The sequence below is a fragment of the Sinocyclocheilus rhinocerous genome, unplaced genomic scaffold (genome assembly GCF_001515625.1).
Source record: "Sinocyclocheilus rhinocerous isolate Xijiao unplaced genomic scaffold, SAMN03320098_v1.1 scaffold31, whole genome shotgun sequence".
Taxonomy (NCBI): domain Eukaryota; kingdom Metazoa; phylum Chordata; class Actinopteri; order Cypriniformes; family Cyprinidae; genus Sinocyclocheilus; species Sinocyclocheilus rhinocerous.
This window is the reverse complement of record NW_015638575.1, coordinates 403,300-417,222: the sequence shown is the minus strand read 5'-3', so window position 1 is coordinate 417,222 and position 13,923 is coordinate 403,300. Positions and strand designations below refer to the sequence as shown.

The 13,923-nt window shown below is 37.3% G+C and overlaps 1 protein-coding gene across 4 annotated transcripts in view; it reads left to right on the top strand.

Annotated features, from left to right (window-relative positions):
* LOC107749853 (protein quaking-B-like) overlaps positions 1–13,923 on the top strand; it is a 43,906-nt gene that overhangs the window by 4,443 nt on the left and 25,540 nt on the right. For all 4 annotated transcript variants that reach the window (XM_016565052.1, XM_016565051.1, XM_016565055.1 and 1 more), the window contains exon 3: positions 12,341–12,483. In XM_016565052.1, the coding sequence (XP_016420538.1) occupies positions 12,341–12,483 (143 nt within the window). The remainder of the gene's footprint in view (positions 1–12,340; positions 12,484–13,923) is intronic.

Genomic DNA, 13,923 nt, shown 5'->3' with positions numbered 1-13,923 from the left:
TCTCTCTCTCTCTCTCTCTCTCTCTCTCTTTACAGATGCATCATCCCATACAGATGAAGCCTGCAGACAGTGAGAAAAACAATGGTGAGTGACTTTAATTTTCCACAATATTATGACAGTCCTCCATTCATATACACTAATGTTCAAAAGTTTAGGGTCAGATTTTTATTTATTTATTTGGTAGAAAGAAACAATTATGTTTCAGCAAGGATACAGTAAACCGATAACGTTACAAAAGATTTCCAAATCACGGCTCATTTTCAAATCACTGTTTCTTCTTCTTCAAAAAAAAAAACATTAAGCAGCAAAACGATTGATTTCTGAAGGATCAAGTGACACTGAGGTCTGGAGTAATGGCTGCTCAAAATTCAGCTTTGTCATCACAGGATTAAAGTACATTTTAAAATATATTAAAATAGAAAAGTTAAAAAATTTAAATTGTAATTCCACAATATTACTGTTTTACTGTATTTGTGATCAAATAAATGCAGCCTTTTTTGAACATAAGAGACTTTCTTCGAAAACATTACAAAATCTTATTCTTAAAGGGGACATAACACACACTTTTTTGCCAATCTCATGTTAATCTTGAGTACCTATAGAGTATAGCATCCTTCATATCTCCAAAGAGTCTTTAGTTTTATCAGATTTATAAAAGAAAGATACAGCTTTACGATTCTCTCCGGAAACAGCCGATCTCCTGGAGATAAAGAGTCACGAGCACTTGAGCGCCGATTGCCAACAAAACAGAAATTTGATGCAGTTCCGAATCAGGGCTAATGGAAGAACTGGAACTGGTGAACTTCGTCCCCAAATGCAAATCCCAGTATCATGTACAAACCACCATAGAGCAGACAGAGCAGAATCAGCCATGGAGCAATTGCCAAATTTTGATAGCCTGAAGCAACAAATCGGTCCATGCATCCTGAACACTCGTGGAGGAAGAGCGTCGTCTGCCCACTGCCAAACTCCTCAGATTACAAAACGAAAGTAAGAGAGACAGAACCATTCTGACGGGCCAAGCTTTCTCCATTCTCAAAAAGAAACAGCATTGTGTTCCACCTTAAAGGAACATAAACTCCACTTAAAGGGAGTTGCTGAAACACAATAAAACTCTGAAGACAGCATGGGCAGATAAACTGTTTTCCTGAAGAAAAGAGATCTGAGAAGTGTTGGCGCGGGTGCGTTCTTTTGGCATTGTTAATGCCATCAGCTAATGAACTAGGATAAAAATCTCATTGGGCTTCAGACAGTCGTCACACCTGAAGGGTATTCCCATAATGTCAACTTTATAGTGCATTTATGTTATCTGTCATTTGTCTCTTTTTGCCACTTTTGGTAAAGAAACAACATCTTGATTAATGAAACTGAAATACATCTCGTATGTGCATCCTTGACAAGTGTTAGGACACAAGCACTTAATACCTGAATAAATACAGATAATAATATTATCGGAACGTTATCGGAATCGGCCGAGAAAGGCTTAAAATGTAAACATCAAATTGTACCCTCAATGTACCCTCATTATAAAAATAACTTTATTATAGTTTTAGTTCTAACTAGGCCCGTAGCCAGCTATATGAGGTCCGGACCTCGGTAGATTTTTCATATTCAAAAATAAAATTTGTTCTCTGAATGACTGATTTGCGGGCGCAGCCTTTGGACTTTGGACTTGTCTTTTTTACTTAAATTGACAATTTAGGAAGTTAATAAAGTAGGACATTGCAGTTTAGGGGAAGCGATATCTTTATCTTATCTTAATTGTAAAAGATTCAGTTTTTAAATGGATATTTTTATATATTTTTTTTTTTTTTTTTTTTTTTTTTAAACAATGAATTAGTTTTATGCTCGTAGGAACTGCGGATGCCTTCAGATTTATCCTAAATATGTCTGTGTTATTTTTCTGTTTCCTGGTTGTTGTAAAGAAGCTCTGAAGTTTGTTGTAAATAATATCTTATGAATTTTTTTTCATCCCAGTAACTCTAGACATTTTTTTCTTGCATGCTACAGTGGCTACGTTTACATGCAACCAAATAATCCGTTTGTAATCGGGTTGACGGCTCAATCGGATTGAAAAGCCTTCATGTAAACACCTTAATCGATCCGATTGAGCTCGATCAGAATTAAATTTCGATCGGATGGGGGTGGTTTATTCGTTTTCTAATATGATTGAGAGTGCATGTAAACACTCGATCGGATTGAACCCCAAAACTGAAAGGACTGCGCATGTGCAATAGCTGTAGTAGAAAGAAGAAATAGCATAATGATGTATGAGGCACAGAACAAACCGCTCTTCCTTTTGAATAAAGTATTGTATAAATGAGTGTCTTGTCATTATAAAACTCTCCTTTCACTGGGCAACTGTGAAGTGGAGCAGGACAACCTCCCACCAGTCCTTGTTTTGGATTCTCATCCACAGGCAACTCATTTTGGGCGCATTTACTATACATAGTTCTGTCATGACAACTCTGAGACTTTAATGTATATTACAGTGGCTACGTTTACATGCAACCAAATAATCCGTTTGTAATCGGGTTGACGGCTCAATCGGATTGAAAAGCCTTCATGTAAACACCTTAATCGATCCGATTGAGCTCGATCAGAATTAAATTTCGATCGGATGGGGGTGGTTTATTCGTTTTCTAATATGATTGAGAGTGCATGTAAACACTCGATCGGATTGAACCCCAAAACTGAAAGGACTGCGCATGTGCAATAGCTGTAGTAGAAAGAAGAAATAGCATAATGATGTATGAGGCACAGAACAAACCGCTCTTCCTTTTGAATAAAGTATTGTATAAATGAGTGTCTTGTCATTATAAAACTCTCCTTTCACTGGGCAACTGTGAAGTGGAGCAGGACAACCTCCCACCAGTCCTTGTTTTGGATTCTCATCCACAGGCAACTCATTTTGGGCGCGGGGAGGGGCATTTTTACTGCGTGATAAATATGAGCAGCACGGCACAGCGGTTTATTCTGCTGTTAAAAACAAATAAAGAGACATGTAGGAGAGTGGTTATTATGTGCAAACAGTGAGAAACTCTATATTTGTGTAGTGTGCGCATGTCCAAAAAAATCAATTCCGATTTGAAGCTTGTGACATATAAACGCGCACATCAACCCGATCACTTTATTTAGCGTTCATTAGTGTTTACATTAATGTAAACACTACATTCAGATTCATCAATCGGAATGAATTCAGTCCGATTGAACCAAAAATTGTGCATGTAAACGCAGCCAGTGTTACGCCAGTTGGTGGCGACAAGTGGGAGTCGGTTAGTGAGTATGAGTGAGTCTTTGAATCCTTCACTCACTGATTCGTTGTAAACATAGAGTCTTTTAGGACTGAAACAAGACTTATGATCCTTTATTAAAATTGATGTGCTTACTAATCTAGACTACAGACTTCAGTGTTTAAGCATCATACACGTTTTACAATAGAAGACAAAAGGAGAGATTAACTCACTCCTTAAGTGAGGGGGGTGTGTTCTTTCAGTTAGTCCAACTAATGAAATTCTTCACAGCTGTACTCAAATTCTATTGGCTTGTGGGTTATTTTATAAATACGAAGCCAGGAAAGCAGTCAAAAGGAATGAAAGATATGAGTCAGTATATGGAAGTAAATGAGAACAATTTGTTTTAAAAAAAACACTTATTCGTTCATGAACAAAAGAACAGAATTTGCTTATCACCTCAGAAGCGTAACAATCTAACATTTTATGTGGTATAATGATCAAGTTTGCTCCGGGTGTGTGTTCACGGTGTGTGTGTTCACTAATGCTGTGTGTGTGTGTGCACTTGGATGGGTTAAATGCAGAGGACAAATTCCAAGTATGGGACACCATACCTGGCTACATGTCACGTCACTTTCACTTTCAAGTTTTGATGTTTAACAGGCATTATAAAGATTTTACATGGTATAACGACAGTAGCTGAAAACGTTTTTAGTTTGCTCAAATGAATTTTTTTATTTTCCAGCAAACTTATTAAATCTGCACAGATACATCCAATCACAAAACATCATTACGGGCCATGGTGCATTTGGATGATACTCAAATTTGGGGAACTACTTGCTGTAATCGAGACTAGCCTATATGATGTTTTTGTGAATTTAGTGGAGCCATTTTTAACATATACTAGCCATTTTTAAATCGTCTGTCTAGACCCTCCAGACCTGGTTGGTATTATAAAGCAAGTTTTGTATTTAAAGCTAGAGTTTGCTCAGGGTCGATGCACTTTTAACTTATTTGAATGCTGCAGAACGCATGTAACCAGCAGCTTTCCTCTGAGAATGCAGGGGAAGCTGAGGACCTGATAACAGAATCACTTCTCGCTTTCTCCCTCTCATTCTAATCATACAGCCCATGGCCCTGGCTTATTTCATTCTCAGTTTATTGCTGATAATCCTGTGTAATAATATAAAGGTTATCACATTTTTTTTTTCCAGTTTTTCAATAAATGATCTGCAATGGAAGGTGCTTAACCTTCAGAAAATCATCAACCTCAGAAGGTCAAATACTGTGTTTTTTCCCTATTCATTTCATAAGAGGTTTGTTTTTTCTTTTTTCTCCAATTTCTCTAAATGCAGTTTAATACTCCTGATGGAAATTAAATAGGCAACATTTATAATATAAACTAGAGGGTTCCCATAAATTAAATAAAAATATTTGTTAGGTTGTATTTCCTATCAATAAACATTAAATAATCATTGAAATTAAATAGACATAATGTATAAAATAAATACAGGGTTCCCATAAATTGAAATATTTTATTGTATTTTCTGTCAGTAAATGTTAAATAAACATTTAAATTAAATAGACAAATAGTATAAATAATCTTCAGGGTTCCCATAAATTAAAGAGCAAAATATGTTTGATTGCATTTTTGCATAACACTTGGGGTAAAGTTTGCATATTATTTATGGAAAGTGCCTTAAACGTTGTGATTTTTAAAAAACATTTTTTAAGTTTGCCACTTAAATCAGTATTTTGGTAGATTTCAAAATGTCCCCATAGCGTCATGCATTTCCTAAAGGGATGAAATTGCTCCAGACAAATGTGTTCGGAAAGTTTGAATTCTCACTGGTGTCTTGACCTCTGATTGTTCTCACGTTATGGTCTTGGTTAAAGTGTAAAGCATGGTCCTCTGGTCACCCCTTTCAAACATAGACTGGCACATGAGCAATGAAGGGACACCACTCTGACCTATATGCATCATATGACCGTGACAAGGGCACACGCAGAGTGGACTGGAGCAAAGATCACATGATTCTTCATGAATCTGTCACCACTTCATGACTGTTAGAGGTGCTGAATGTTCCACAGATGGAGATCAAGTGTTTGTTTGCGTGTGAGAGTATCAGGTATGAATGTGTTTTCCAGGAAACATAGTCACTTTACACGTATAATTGTGTCCATGTATCTATTATTTAACATAATTGTTCATATACATGCTGTCTTGAAATGTCTTTCAGTATAAGTGAGTCTGAGCGAGTGTAGTTATATGACCTTTTCATCTCGGAATACATATGACATCAATGGTCTTTGACTTTGACTGCATTAAGCTATTACCTCTTTAGCCAGATCCCGTGACTCAGACAGAGCGAGATGCAGAAAGGCCCAGGGGATCAGGGTATGGGTTGAGGGCACGCCGACTAGACAGCTTCGAGCTTCCCTCCAATTCCTGCAAAGTGCAGTCAGGACAGATGTCCCAAAATTAATATGCACTAAATTAATTCTTCTAAAACACTTCTCCATAGGGAACAGGTGAATGAAACCCTATGAAAAGCTCCAACGGGGAGCTGTTCTTTGGAAATTTTTATTGATCAAATCCTGAATCCTTAAAAAATGCATTATGGTTTCCACAAAAAGATTAAGTTTATATTAAATATTAATATTATTATATTAAATATAAATATTAAATTACATTTTCACAGTAGTAAGAAATGTTTATTGAGCATCAAATCAGCATATTAGAATGATTTCTGAAGGATCATGTGACACTGAAAACTGGAGTAACGGCGATTGAAAATTCTGCTTTGACAATGTGGGAATAACTTACATTTGATAATATATTAAAGCAGTTATTAAGCAGCCAGTTAAACTGTAATATTTTGTAATATTACTGTTTTTACTGTATTTATGATTAATTGAATGCAGCCTTTGTGAGCATAAGAGACTTCTTTCAAAAACATTTAAAAATGTTACAGACCTCAAACTAGTAGTTTATATTTTATTGTATTTAGATTCTCCATTTAAATTTTGTCATTACAAAATGAACAAATTTAAATGTGATAAAAAATTATATTAAAAAAAAGTGAAACATGATATTTAGTCAGAAATAATGTAGGACAGGACATGATTTCATCCATCAGGAATTTATTTATCCTGAAAAGTGGTCTCTCAGACAGTTGGTTTAAAATTGGGATTGCTTAGTGATGTCCACCGAAAAGGGAAGTCATTTTAGAGGTCAGCACAAGTTTTTACATTTTGGATTAAAGATTGCAAAAGCAAATGTTTTTCTATGGAGTAACATTCATAATTGGCCTCAACTGATTCTGTTCCCTGCAGGGATTCAACACATCTGGCTTTCAATCTCAAACAATAAAAGATTGTTTTAATGATGTTTAGATCAGTTTTTCGCAGTGGTCTTTCTGAATGAAACTGCTTTGTTTGGCAGTGGCAGACAGATGTGCCTGGAGCTATGAAGTGACAGCTGTAATGTTATTTTCAGGTCAAATCTCGGGCCTCTGTGTCAATCCTCATGTCTTGTGGGTTTGTGGAGGTGCTTTTCGGTTGTCTCTGTGTGTCTGTTTTTCTTTGTCCCCCTTTGGCCATTTTCTTTGATAAGATAAATGTTGATTATCGAGCGTGTCGGTGATCTCATCAGTCTCTCCTGCTCTTCCCAGACAGCTTTGCTTGCATCTGTAAATACTCAATACTTATCTCACCCTTAACTGCCAGTTTGCCTGCTGTAGTCTTCTTGCCACCAACATGCAATCTCTCTCAGCCTAAACGCAATCAGTCATCCTCCAATCACAACAGCACGTTAGTGCTGACCATCACAATCAGAGTGATAAGCACAAGCTGCACATTCTAATCTTCTGATTGTCAGGAGAATCAGGATGACAAATCTGTCATTTACTTACCCTCAAGTTGTTCCAAATCCTGCTTTTCTTGTACTCAAAAGCTTTTTCACAAACTTTTTCACAAAGTCTATATTTTATATTTTGAAGCCATATTGGTAATTTGTATGAACAGATCAAATGTTTAGTCTATATTCTCTGAAATTCCTGCCCTCCGCTGTCGCTTTTAAGTGAAATATGATATCTTTTAGGGCATCATGTCAGGTTGAATGCCATCATCAGACAATATTGGTTCTTGCGCCACATCACATGACCAAACATCATTGACATCGAAGTTGCCACTCTGTTTATTTTAAGAATTATGGCAGAAGGCATGATTTTCAGTGAAAAATTACTTGCATTTGAGTCTGTTCATCATACATAGCTATCGGATGGCTTCAGAATAATTGGAATATAGCGTATAAATCATGTAGACTAATTTTATACTGCGCGTTTATGATGTTTTTGAGACATATACACTACGGTTCAAACATTGAGTCAGTAATGAATATTTTTACTCATCAAGGATGCATTAAATTGATCAAAAGTGACAGTAAAGATATACAGTCATGGCCAAAAGTTTTGGCAGTGACAAATTTTGTTTTGCGCAAAGTTTGCTGCTTAAGCTGTTGTGTTGTTCATTCACAGCAATGGTTACCTCCAAAGAAACACGTGCAGCCATCATCGATTTGCATCAAAATGGCCTCACATGCAAGGAAATTGCTACAAAGTAAATTGCACTTTACTTTACTTTACTTAATTCCATCAAGAACTTCAAGGAGTTGCAAAACACACAATTTATGTCACTGCCAAAACTTTTGGCCACGAGGGTAGTGTTTATTATATTTTTGTTTTGTTATATTTTTGTTTGGAATAAATGCAGATTTAAAAAAAGAATAAACATTTTAAAAACGTACTGACCCCAAGTTTTTTTTGAAGCACTGTATATGGGAAGAGATATCATAAGTCATTGGTTATTGGTTAAAATGACTGTACAATAGTTGCAGTTGAAATAGATCTGCTTTCACCACAAGTATTTGGACTGCAGCTGAAAACAGCATGCAGTTTGAAGATATATTGTCAGAGCGAAGGGAAATATTGTTCTTGCATGTACACATTTGTTTTTACACTGTCACTAACAACCTGACAATTGCAGTAACTGTGGTGTCTGTTCTCTGTGTGTGAAAACGAAGGAGGAGTCAGACAGTTTCCTGGCAGTCGACGAGTATCCAGATGGCTTCACTGTTTGCGGTCTACTCTTTCATCCCTCTTGCAACCTTTTCTATCTTTTATTTATTTATTTACCTTTCTTTATCGCATTTCCTCTGTTTATCTCAGCATCTCTCATCTCTCCCACACTGCCACAGATGGTCAACTTCACTGTGTACGAGAGACTGAAATAATCTGTTTCTGTTCCAAAGTCTTAAAACTATCCGGTGCATGACGTACACTTTACTATGAATTGGTACATACAATTTTAAAGGGGTCATATGATGCGATTTCATTTTTTCCTTTCTCTTTAGAGTGTTACAAGCTCTTGGTGCATAAAGAAGATCTGTAAAGTTGCTGCTTCTCAATCGGGCTCAAACTGATAAGCGATATTAACGATGCAGTTGTTTACAATGCAACCGGAGCACATGCCGCCGAGGTGAGGGGCGGGACGGTTAGACGCGCGCTAGATGCGGTTTAGCCAATAACAACACACTGGGCTAGCATGTATAGTCTCCACTTCTGTCGTTTATATGAATTTGTGTGTGTATGTGCACCTATCTTTTTGAGCCTTATGTAATGGCACATACTGTGAAGCAGTGTTTGGTTGAGTAACCGCTTTGTCTTTATCCAGTGTCCAGCAACAACACTTTTGTTCGCTAAACGACCAAGGAATGTGTCTGACATCTCACATTAAATCACACTTGTTTTTCTGCCAGCACATATCTCTGATTTCCAGTTCTTTCTTTTAAACCGTTTCAAGTTTCAAAAAGTCTAAAAATTGCATCCAAATTTGCCTGTTTGAAATGATAATATAGGCACAAACTTCCCATGGCTGACACTAAAAGTGTGAAAAATACTAAAGGTGCCAGAAGTAGTAATTTAAGCCAGACGCATGACAGTGTGTCATTAGTAAATAACAGCAACTGAATAGGTTATCTGTAGCGTTGTGTGTTTAAAGTGCAGGAGAACTGCTAGCATTATGGAGGTGATATTTATGTCTCAGTGATGTAGCCGTTGCTCACCTGCTGCCATACCAGACCAACTGTATCATACTGTAGTATTGGACAGCTAGACTCAGATGACAGTAAACAAACACAAACTGTAATCAGAGTCATCTTGTGCTCTCTCTCTCGGTCACACACACACACACACACACACATACACACACACGCACACACGTGTAAATGACGGTCTACAGCAGCAGTAGGAAGGACTATCTCACTGTCTGTGTATGTAGTGGTTTTGCAGTGTTGACCAGTCGCCTGTAATGTTTGTTTTTAGTGCACTTGAAGATTGTGCTAATAACAGCTAAACTGGGGGTGGAAAATTATATGTCTTATGTCATCTCAGCTGTTCTGCAGAGAAAATATATATGGTTAAAACAGACAGTAGTATTTATTTTACTGTTCATTTTTTCAATTTTCAATCTATTTATGTATTTGTTCTGTAATGTTTTTCACTGAGGAATCACCATTTCAACCAAAATGTCATTGTTTCCAAGCAGTTCCAAAATGTTAAGTGTTTTCAAATGGATTTTTGCTAAACAAACGCAAGGAAGATTGACTTAATATCAGTATTATTCATTTTCATTTGCACCAAATATGCAAATGAATCATTTGTATTAAAGGGGTCCTATTATGCTTTTTCACTTTTTCAACTTTAGTTAGTCTGTAATGTTGCTGTTTGAGCATAAAAAAGATTTGCAAAGTTACAAAGCTCAAAGTCCACTTCAAAAGGAGATATTTTATTTAACAGAAATCACTTTTCAAAAACTACAACGAACGACTCGTTTGGACTACAACGCATATTTTCTGGGATTTGTGATATCACAAATATCGACGAATGGGACGAGACCTGGTTGAGCTGCACTAGAGAGGCAACGAGTGTTATCACTATGTCGGAGACACACTAGCTTTTCCAAGGCAGACGAACTTAGAGTGATTACAATCATCCGGGTTTAAATCGTGCTCAAATTGATTTGATTTTGACGCAATATTTACATTGAAGCTCGCAGGCGGCTATGGTAAGCGGCATGATATTTCCCGAGCAGGCGCCGAGTGCTGCCAATCACAACACACACTGGCCCAGCTAACCAATCACAGCACATTTCGTATTTCAGAAGGCGGGCCTTCATTTGATACAGGAACTATTCGAGCCATTCATGCCAGACTGGGGAGAGAGGTGTTGTAATAATGTAAAATATGTGAAAAATCATGTGTTTTTCGAACAACCTAGTATGAGAGCCTGTTCTAGTACACCCCCAAAACAAAATCAAGACTTTGTAAAAGAGCATAATAGGACCCCTTTAAAAAAATGTTCCGAAGATGAATGGAAGTCTTATGAGGGTGAGTAAATGTTGACAGAATTGATATTTTTGGGTAAACTATCCTTTTAACTTAACGGACGAATAAAAACCATGAAACTTGTGATATTCACAGTGTTGCTTGTTTAATATTGCCAGCAGAATCATTGTGAACATTGTATATTTCGCCCAGCCCTTGTGACTCATGGGATAAGTCATGCTTAGTCCAAAGTTTTGAGACTATTGGAATGTTAAGCCATAGAGTCAAACAAAACCCGGTATAAACTTCTGGCTGACTGTTTAATCCCCTTTCAGCACTCAATGTAAAGTGACCAATTATACCAATTTCACGTGTAAGTGCCAGAATGTGTAAATTAATTGGCTTTGAGCAATTTGAGCTGATGTTTGGATTTGTGCTTCATTGTGGGACCTTGCATGGCTGATTTTACTCAGAGTGTTTATTTTATCAACTTTATTCAGAATGATAGCATATGGGCAGACAAAACCAGCCCTAATTTAACCAGTTGGGATTCATTTAAAACATTGTAAATCAGAAAACACTGTTTTAGGAATCGGACACATGGTTAGATGGACTCGTGCCAAGAGCATATGTTGCATGTAATTGAGTGTAAATGTGCTTACATGCTTGTGTTCACTAATGTAAGGCATATGAGAGATGATGAAAACAATCATGTTCGTTTTTTGGGACTGTGAGTGGTGTTGTCGGTGGAGTTCAGAGGACACAGTGCTGAGTACTGTTGACTTATTGCCTATGAGATCTTGTTGAGGTTCTCTGCTTTACTCTGGGAGGATCCTATGGGAGCCCAGCAGGCTATGGCTAGCTCAGCTCAGGGTTATATTTCGGTCATTTTAATCTGCAGGCCTGGGCCATGCTTTGATGTTGTCATTTTGAACCATATTGTACATCAGTGTAAATCCATTGTAATATACTGCTACTTCTTCCCAATATCCTCCAAAGAGCTTTTGTTAAACAATAATTATTGCTTCAGTCTTTTAAGCTGGTCTCTTTGGAATTCCTCGGTTTGGACCGGCGAGCATTCAAAAAGCTGGTGTCTGATTCACTCTTTGTGAATGCACATCATGGTGCGCTAGTTCCTCCATGGCTGGCTGGGCTCTCATACCCTTTAGGAGTTGCTTTTGAATTAAATAGTTTTGCATGAACTCATCAAGACTTCAGCAAGTCATTTATAACAGAAAGTACTTCTCTTTGTTTTTAAAGATAAATGAAGCAACTTTTATGGAAAAAAATCTATGTGGAGAACTGCATTGTTTTTGAAGTGTGAAAAATTTGACATGATCTTTGAGGAAGTTTTCCTCTATCAGATGTTAAACCCAATAGTTCACCCAAACATAAAAATGTCTGTCATCATTTACTCACCCTCATGCCGTTTCAAACCTGCAAGCATATTTTGAAGGATGTTTGTAACCAAACAGCTTTGGTACCTATTAACTTCCATTGTATGGACTAAAACACAGAGATTTTTTCAAAATATCTTCTTTTGTGATCCACAAATTAAAATAAGTCATACATGTTTGGAATGACAAGAGGGTGGGTAAATGGTGGCAAAATGTTCATTTTTAGATAAACTATCCCTTTAAGCCTGTTTGGCTTATAACCTCTATCCAAGTCTTAATTCAGAGTGGCTTAATATAATTGAGTTCTTAATGTGTCTGTTTGACAGAAATTGGACGGGTACGGAAGGACATGTACAATGACACTCTGAACGGCAGCACAGATAAAAGGACTTCCGAGCTCCCGGATGCTGTGGGGCCCATTGCACAACTCCAAGAGAAACTCTTTGTGCCTGTCAAAGAATACCCAGATGTAAGTATTACTTCAACGCTTTTTAAAATAGAAATTTCACATGAGTTTATTCCATTGTTGGGCAGTTACTAAGGTTATTGTGTAGACTTAAAACAAGGGTTCCGAAATGTTTTCAGATGTATTTATGAGGTAGTAGCTAGCTGCACAGTCAGAAAAAGTGCCAAAATTAGCTTGTTACTGAGACTGTTCCCTCAAAAAGTACACCTTTTGTATGTCATGTTACTGTAAAGAGTGCATATTAGTATCTTAAGATACTAATAGGTACCCTTAAGGTACAAACATGCACCCTTTAGGGGTAGATTAGGTACAGATCTTTTACTGCAGTTTTACCATTAAAGGAATGATTTTACACTTTTTTTGACATTATATGTTTTCTGCAGAATCAACATGTGCATTCCAATGGTATGATAAAGTAAAATGTAGAAAAGTCATTTGTGTGACACCAGTGGCTCTCGGAATAGCAAAAATAATGTTTGGCTCTGTCCCAAATGCATCCCAGAGCTCTTACTGTCTTTTTTCAACTGATGGACTGTTGGGTATGTGCGGGCATGTTTCTGTGGGTAAAGCAGATGATTTATTGATAAGAACAAGTTCAATCATGTATGCACAACATTAAGGTCAATAAAGCTGCTTTACAGCAGATTAGTATCTTAAAATAAAATCTTCACCACATTCATGGTATAACTGGAATAGTAATGTACTGAAACTGCCATTTTTATCTCCTGAAATGTGTCAATGATGGCTTACAATGCATCTTGATTAGTGTATGTAAATAGAGAGAGACATGCATTAGTCTTAACACATGTTTTTGTAGAAAACGCATTTATATCAAGTCTATTATCACATGTGGATCCTCCGGGACAAATATTTAGTTTTTTTGCACTTTGATTGTCTTACCTTAGCCGTTGACTCAGGGGAGCATGAGAAGCCTGCACCAGACTGATCCAATTAAAGGCACAATATGTAATTTTTTGCCACTAGAGGGCGCGTATTCAAAACAAACAAAGAAACAAAGGCGTAGTTAGATGACGCCATGACTGGGTGTGGAATCATGGGAGTTGTCGCCTTCATCCCCACAGCCGAAGCAATCCGATGGGACTCGGGCCGAAATCATGTTCATGGATGAGCTAACGTATTAAAGATTTATTAACGTAGTAGTATGAAGCAGGGTGAGGCTGAAAGCCGTCGAAGCAAAACGAGGCCGCTGAACAAGCGCGACACACGGCTTGAAAGCAGCGGAGCTTTTATTATGCCACAGTCGACCGCTTCCACGCCTTCCGGAAAGCAGCGGAAGTAAGCAGCGCTTTTTTTTATCATACTAGATACATTTGAAAGTTCTGTTATAATGCTACTCTGCACGGTCGTCACCGGTCTATTAAAACGCACAACATACTGTATTAAAGCGTCTTTGGTGTTTCCATGTTTTCTACAAAACAAAAC